This window comes from Blennius ocellaris (genome assembly GCF_963422515.1).
Source record: "Blennius ocellaris genome assembly, chromosome: 5".
NCBI lineage: Eukaryota > Metazoa > Chordata > Actinopteri > Blenniiformes > Blenniidae > Blennius > Blennius ocellaris.
The window spans coordinates 28,152,353-28,160,323 of NC_137654.1; the positions used below are offsets into that span (position 1 = coordinate 28,152,353).

The following is a 7,971-nucleotide window of genomic DNA, read 5'->3' on the forward strand; positions in this document are numbered from 1 at the left end:
AATCATGGCACCAGTCAGTCTGTTTCCCATTCATTTAGGAATAAATCCAAGTTTGAGATTAAATTCTTATTAATATCAGTGTTCTTGTTAGTATTATACAAAAAGACTTCATGATCCATAAGGCAGCTGTGGCTCCATTCACAGTAGAAATCTGACAATCTGAGGTTTCCCCCTAGTGGACGCATCCATGTACAACAATTTTACTGGAGAACAAATGAACGACCAGTTCTTTGATTAATGTAATATATTTTAATAAATACTAGTGTTGAGATCGTTGAAGTAATGATCCACTAAAATGTGTAGTTTTTTGAAATACTACAGAGAGGAAAGTACTGAAAGAGCTCTAGACGAGCAAAGATCAGTTTTGATCCCACTGATCATTAAGATCTCCAGATGTGCAGCAGAGGTCATGAAGTGGTTTTAATGTCAAGACGAAAACTGTGCAGCCAAATCTGTCATCAGTAAAGTTTTGGAATTTAATATAAATTCCTAATTGAAAAGAGGCTTCATATTATTTAGTCGTTAATACTTTAATTCAATTGACATGGAAAGTTATAGTTTCAAACTTGGCTAAATAATGTCTTTGGTTTATATATTATTGGAACAATTTATAGAGCAGCATTAGTTATAAAAGCAATAATCCACATACAAAATAAGCATTGTCATTGATTGTTTTTATTTCAAACATGTACAAGATCAATCAAACAGCTCACACCGATCAACCAAAAGACATGTGACCAAACAAACCGTGAATAAATAGCAGCAGAACAATATAATCTCATTGCATGTCTGAAAAGGAGTGTGAAGAACTATAACTCATTAAATCTCAACTTCTCCAGGAATATTTTCTACCTTCCACCTCTTTAGGGATCAATTCATTTAAACTTGTTATAACTATTACATTTAGACAAATTATCTGTTGAAAAGATTTGATTCAGAGAAAGTAATGGCACAGGTACAAAATGTCTTTAAATATACATATATACAATGTACATCTATGAATGTGTATTATTTTATTGCATGAGAGAAAATAACCGTGACGTCGGGAAGTTTGTATCAAACAACGGAGATAAATGTCATCAGAACCGTGACGAGTCCCTGATTCAGTCCACTTCTTCAATAGTGGGGCCCTTGGAGCCGTCTCCTGAGCGCCCGCCACAGCCACCAGGTGGCGCTCCTCCCTGGTACAACTTGGTCACAATCGGCTTGCAAACCTTCTCCAGTTCCCTCTGCTGATGCTCGTATTCCTCCTTTTCTGCCAGCTGGTTGTTCTCCAGCCAGGAAATCGTGTGGTTGCACTTGTCGACCACCATCTTCTTCTCCTCCTCGCTGATCTTCCCCTTCATGTTCTCGTCCTCCACGCTGCTCTTCATGTTGAAGGCGTACGACTCCAGCTGGTTCTTGGCTGCGACCTTGTCTCTCTGGACGTCGTCCTCGGCCTTGTACTTTTCCCCGTCCTGCACCATTCGCTCGATCTCCTCTCTGCTCAGGCGGCCCTTGTCGTTGGTGATGGTGATTTTGTTCTCTTTGCCGGTGCTTTTGTCGACAGCGGACACGTTCAGGATGCCGTTGGCGTCCACGTCGAAGGTGACCTCCACCTGCGGCACGCCTCGGGGAGCGGGAGGGATGCCAGTCAGATCGAACTTGCCCAGGAGGTTGTTGTCCTTGGTCATGGCTCGCTCACCTTCGTACACCTGAATCAGCACGCCTGGTTGGTTGTCTGTGTACGTGGAGAAGACCTGAGTCTGCTTGGTTGGAATGGTGGTGTTTCGTTTGATCAAAGGCGTCATAACGCCGCCGGCGGTTTCAATGCCCAGAGACAAGGGAGCCACATCCAGCAGCAGCAGATCCTGAACGTTCTCAGAAGTGTCGCCCATGAGGATGGCGGCCTGCACCGCTGCGCCGTACGCCACGGCCTCATCTGGGTTGATGCTCTTGTTCAGCTCTCTGCCATTGAAGAAGTCCTGCAAGAGCTTCTGGATTTTGGGAATTCTTGTGGAGCCGCCGACCAGAACGATCTCGTCGATTTTGGACTTGTCCAGCTTGGCATCCTGCAGGGCTTTCTCAACCGGCTCCAGGGTTCCTCTGAAGAGCTCCGAGTTGAGCTCTTCAAAACGTGCTCTTGTGATGGAGGTGTAAAAGTCGATTCCTTCAAACAGAGAGTCGATCTCAATGCTGGCCTGGGTGCTGGAGGACAAGGTCCTCTTTGCCCTCTCGCATGCCGTGCGCAGCCTCCTCACCGCTCTCTTGTTCTGGCTGATGTCCTTTTTGTGTTTCCTCTTGAACTCTTCCACAAAGTGGTTGACCATTCGGTTGTCAAAGTCCTCGCCGCCCAGGTGAGTGTCCCCTGCCGTGGCTTTCACTTCAAAGATGCCGTCCTCAATGGTCAGGATGGACACGTCAAAGGTGCCTCCTCCGAGGTCAAAGATCAGCACGTTCTTCTCTCCTTTCTTGCCTTTATCCAGGCCGTAAGCGATGGCTGCCGCCGTGGGCTCGTTGATGATCCTCAGAACGTTCAGTCCAGAGATCACACCCGCGTCTTTGGTGGCCTGTCTCTGCGAGTCATTGAAATAAGCCGGCACGGTGATCACAGCGTTGGACACCCTCTGTCCCAGGTACGCCTCTGCTATCTCCTTCATTTTCACCAGAACCATTGAGGAAATCTCCTCAGGATAGAAGGCCTTGGTCTCCCCTTTGTACTCCACCTGGACTCGGGGTTTACCGTCGTCACTGATCACCCTGAAAGGCCACAGTTTCATGTCGGACTGGACCACCGAGTCGGTAAACTTCCTCCCGATGAGCCGCTTGGCGTCAAAGATGGTGTTGGTGGGATTCAAGGCAACTTGATTCTTGGCAGCATCTCCAATCAGCCTCTCGGTGTCCGTGAAGGCCACATAACTGGGGGTCGTCCTGTTGCCCTGGTCGTTGGCGATGATCTCCACTTTTCCATGTTGGAAAACTGCGACACAAGAGTAGGTGGTGCCCAGATCGATGCCAATGGAGATTCCCTTTGCTGAGGACATCTTGCTGGCTGCTTTGTCCTTCCTACACAGATACAGGACACATTAGAATTTAATTATTGTTAATTAATTATTAATTTGTTATTTGCATTTGCTTTTTAACAATCAATGGAAAATAAATATTTGAGATAAAGGGGCAGAGTATATATATTAAAGTTATTTCTTTTCCCTTTCAGAAATTTGAAAACCTTTGTTCTGTAGTGTATTGAATTGTTACACTTTCTGTTTTTACAATGAATGAAATGAACTAAACTCATCTAAAACTCAACAAATCATGAAAAAACTGAGATAGAAAATGAAGATGTTGTTATCGAGATCAGTGAATAAAGCTTTTAATTTATTAGTTATAACATTTCTTTTAAATAACTAAAATCCAGCTATAGTTTCAAGATGATCAAGTCAGTATCTCTGCCATCATGAATCTCTATTTAGAAAGTAAGAGCTGTACTTACTGTCAGTGATGGGTCTCTCAGTGAGCAGCTTCCTGCTGTCAGATTCTGTCTCCTTGTGTTTCTTCTGAAACTTCTGCCTGAATTGACTCAAGCTGCTTGTGTTTATACCGACCGCAGGTTTCCAGAAAGCTCCGACTCCTCCTCTGACTCCTCCCCCTCTGAACACGCTGTCTGACTCATGGTCTGACTGCTCCTGTTATTATTAGAAAGTGCTGCTGCTTTCTGGACGGAGCGCGAGAGGTGGAGAAGATTCCAGAAGGTGCCAGTCATCTGAAGCTCATTCGAGAAGGAGGGTGACTGTGGCAGAATACAATGTGGGCAAAAGAGCAGCGAGACTGTAACTACTGTTACTGTTATGTTGATTATTTAGTTTATTGGAGAATTCAATATAACGACTGAGTTTATTTTGACGTCAGTGTTGTTTCTTATCACTCGTATCCGCTTAGGAGCTTTTATTTTTGAAACGGGAAGTAATACATATCGGCTTCCGGGTCCCCGTGTAAGTGAAAGTAACTTGACCCCACGCTGAAGAACCGATGTAAACAAATGGAGGTGAATGTTTATCGATACGTTTTTTTAAGTTATTTTGTCCACCGTTTGAACTCACGGACGCTCTTTGGACAATTTCCGTCATTCTGCAGCAGCGAAGTGTTTGATTTGTGTGTGTTTTGCTCCTATTTAGTGTTCTTTCAATGATTTGCATTTTTTACTCACTTTGTGATATTTTAATGCATTTTACGTTTTTGTTCAGGTTTCACGGTGGGATTGGTGAAGGAGGAGAAGGAAGAAGTCAAATAAATCAGTTGAAACAAAACCACTTGTGTCTTGTGTCACCTGTGTCTGCTTCTGCTATGAAAGAATACTTTCAGGAAGGACGAATGAATGGTTTTTATTTACGGTCATCATAATTCAGGAAAAAGCCAACAAATGGAATTCACTTTGACTGACCAGGAAAATGAATAGGCTGAAAAACCAATGGTTTTATTATACGTGTCCAATATGATTTTCTTTCATTCATTCATTCATTCATTCATTCATTCATTCATTCATTCATTCATTCATTCATTCATCCATCCATTCATCCATTCATCCGTCACCGCTTCATTCTCCACACGGTGTTCCCTCACGGTCATCCTGCTTCTAGGATGAGCTTCAGAACACTGGCGTTCTCTGGAATCTTCTCCTGCTTTCTGGCTGCAGCCAGAAGCTCCGAGTAGGAGGAGCTGGGGGAGGAGTCAGAGGAGGAGTCGGAGCTTTCTGGAAACTTTCTGTCAGTATAAACACAAGCAGCCCGAGTCAATCCAGGCAGAAGTTTCAGAAGAAACACAAGGAGACATAATCTGACAGCAGGAAGCTGCTCACTGAGGGACCCATCACTGACAGTAAGTACAGCTCTTACTTTCTAAATAGAGGTTCATGATGGCAGAGATATTGACTTGATCATCTTGAAACTATAGCTGGATTTTAGTTATTTAAAAGAAATGTTATAACTAATAAATTAAAAGGTTTATTCACTGAGCTCGATAACAACATCTTCATTTTCTATCTCAGTTTTTTCACGATTTGTTTATCTCAAATATTTATTTTCCATTGATTGTTAAAAAGCAAATGCAAATAACAAATGAATAATTAATTAACAATAATAAAATTCTAATGTGTCCTGTATCTGTGTAGGAAGGACAAAGCAGCCAGCAAGATGTCCTCAGCAAAGGGAATCTCCATTGGCATCGATCTGGGCACCACCTACTCTTGTGTCGCGGTTTTCCAACATGGAAAAGTGGAGATCATCGCCAACGACCAGGGCAACAGGACGACCCCCAGTTATGTGGCCTTCACGGACACTGAGAGGCTGATTGGAGATGCTGCCAAGAATCAAGTTGCCTTGAATCCCACCAACACCATCTTTGACGCCAAGCGGCTCATCGGGAGGAAGTTTACCGACTCGGTGGTCCAGTCCGACATGAAACTGTGGCCTTTCAGGGTGATCAGTGACGACGGTAAACCCCGAGTCCAGGTGGAGTACAAAGGGGAGACCAAGGCCTTCTATCCTGAGGAGATTTCCTCAATGGTTCTGGTGAAAATGAAGGAGATAGCAGAGGCGTACCTGGGACAGAGGGTGTCCAACGCTGTGATCACTGTGCCGGCTTATTTCAATGACTCGCAGAGACAGGCCACCAAAGACGCGGGTGTGATCTCTGGACTGAACGTTCTGCGGATCATCAACGAGCCCACGGCGGCAGCCATCGCTTACGGCCTGGATAAAGGCAAGAAAGGAGAGAAGAACGTGCTGATCTTTGACCTCGGAGGAGGCACCTTTGACGTGTCCATCCTGACCATTGAGGACGGCATCTTTGAAGTGAAAGCCACGGCAGGGGACACTCACCTGGGCGGCGAGGACTTTGACAACCGAATGGTCAACCACTTTGTGGAAGAGTTCAAGAGGAAACACAAAAAGGACATCAGCCAGAACAAGAGAGCGGTGAGGAGGCTGCGTACGGCATGCGAGAGGGCAAAGAGGACCTTGTCCTCCAGCACCCAGGCCAGCATTGAGATCGACTCTCTGTTTGAGGGAATCGACTTTTACACCTCCATCACAAGAGCACGTTTTGAAGAGCTCAACTCGGAGCTCTTCAGAGGAACCCTGGAGCCGGTTGAGAAAGCCCTGCAGGATGCCAAGCTGGACAAGTCCAAAATCGACGAGATCGTTCTGGTCGGCGGCTCCACAAGAATTCCCAAAATCCAGAAGCTCTTGCAGGACTTCTTCAATGGCAGAGAGCTGAACAAGAGCATCAACCCAGATGAGGCCGTGGCGTACGGCGCAGCGGTGCAGGCCGCCATCCTCATGGGCGACACTTCTGAGAACGTTCAGGATCTGCTGCTGCTGGATGTGGCTCCCTTGTCTCTGGGCATTGAAACCGCCGGCGGCGTTATGACGCCTTTGATCAAACGAAACACCACCATTCCAACCAAGCAGACTCAGGTCTTCTCCACGTACACAGACAACCAACCAGGCGTGCTGATTCAGGTGTACGAAGGTGAGCGAGCCATGACCAAGGACAACAACCTCCTGGGCAAGTTCGATCTGACTGGCATCCCTCCCGCTCCCCGAGGCGTGCCGCAGGTGGAGGTCACCTTCGACGTGGACGCCAACGGCATCCTGAACGTGTCCGCTGTCGACAAAAGCACCGGCAAAGAGAACAAAATCACCATCACCAACGACAAGGGCCGCCTGAGCAGAGAGGAGATCGAGCGAATGGTGCAGGACGGGGAAAAGTACAAGGCCGAGGACGACGTCCAGAGAGACAAGGTCGCAGCCAAGAACCAGCTGGAGTCGTACGCCTTCAACATGAAGAGCAGCGTGGAGGACGAGAACATGAAGGGGAAGATCAGCGAGGAGGAGAAGAAGATGGTGGTCGACAAGTGCAACCACACGATTTCCTGGCTGGAGAACAACCAGCTGGCAGAAAAGGAGGAATACGAGCATCAGCAGAAGGAACTGGAGAAGGTTTGCAAGCCGATTGTGACCAAGTTGTACCAGGGAGGAGCGCCACCTGGTGGCTGTGGCGGGCGCTCAGGAGACGGCTCCAAGGGCCCCACTATTGAAGAAGTGGACTGAATCGGGGACTCGTCACGGTTCTGATGACATTTATCTCCGTTGTTTGATACAAACTTCCCGACGTCACGGTTATTTTCTCTCATGCAATAAAATAATACACATTCATAGATGTACATTGTATATATGTATATTTAAAGACATTTTGTACCTGTGCCATTACTTTCTCTGAATCAAATCTTTTCAACAGATAATTTGTCTAAATGTAATAGTTATAACAAGTTTAAATGAATTGATCCCTAAAGAGGTGGAAGGTAGAAAATATTCCTGGAGAAGTTGAGATTTAATAAGTTATAGTTCTTCACACTCCTTTTCAGACATGCAATGAGATTATATTGTTCTGCTGCTATTTATTCACGGTTTGTTTGGTCACATGTCTTTTGGTTGATCGGTGTGAGCTGTTTGATTGATCTTGTACATGTTTGAAATAAAAACAATCAATGCAATGCTTATTTTGTTTGTGGATTATTGCTTTTATAACTAATGCTGCTCTATAAATTGTTCCAACAATATATAAACTAAAGACATTATTTAGCCAAGTTTGAAACTATAACTTTCCATGTCAACTGAATTAAAGTATTAATGACAAAATAATATGAAGCCTCTTTTCAATTTGGAAAATATTTAAAATTCCAAAACTACTAAAATCCTCAGTTTCTAAACCCAGTGGTTTCATTTTCTACTGTGTGATTCCCCACTCAGGATGTGGTAGCTGCTTAACTGTGTACAGATGAGGATGCACAGTTTTTCTTCTCATTTTCTTGGCATTAGAACGACTTCATGACCTCTGCTGCACATATGAACATCTTTATTCGTGGGACTGATGTTTGCTTGTGTGTTGCTCTTTCAGTACTGTTTCCTCTCTCTAATATTTTTAACAACAAAA

The 7,971-nt window shown here is 45.0% G+C and overlaps 2 protein-coding genes across 2 annotated transcripts; one reads left to right on the forward strand and one right to left on the reverse strand.

Annotated features, from left to right (window-relative positions):
* Positions 1-657: 657 nt before the first annotated feature.
* LOC308130253 (heat shock 70 kDa protein-like) lies at positions 658-3,579 on the reverse strand. Its single transcript, XM_080496497.1, has 2 exons — positions 3,473-3,579; positions 658-3,045 (listed from the first exon to the last, which is right to left on the reverse strand). Exon 2 carries the CDS (start codon positions 3,021-3,023, stop codon positions 1,104-1,106), a length of 1,920 nt encoding a protein of 639 aa, XP_080352623.1. The 5' UTR covers positions 3,024-3,045; positions 3,473-3,579; the 3' UTR covers positions 658-1,103.
* Positions 3,580-4,790: 1,211 nt separating this feature from the next.
* LOC308130917 (heat shock 70 kDa protein) lies at positions 4,791-7,531 on the forward strand. Its single transcript, XM_080497432.1, has 2 exons — positions 4,791-4,854; positions 5,147-7,531. The coding sequence occupies exon 2, from the start codon at positions 5,169-5,171 to the stop codon at positions 7,086-7,088; it is 1,920 nt and encodes a 639-aa protein (XP_080353558.1). The 5' UTR covers positions 4,791-4,854; positions 5,147-5,168; the 3' UTR covers positions 7,089-7,531.
* Positions 7,532-7,971: the final 440 nt, after the last annotated feature.

What these genes read in the sequence shown, in the direction of transcription:
- LOC308130253 (XM_080496497.1), bottom strand. Translation starts at nt 3,023, where the DNA reads ATGTCCTCAGCAAAGGGAATCTCCATTGGCATCGATCTGGGCACCACC.
- LOC308130917 (XM_080497432.1), top strand. Translation starts at nt 5,169, where the DNA reads ATGTCCTCAGCAAAGGGAATCTCCATTGGCATCGATCTGGGCACCACC.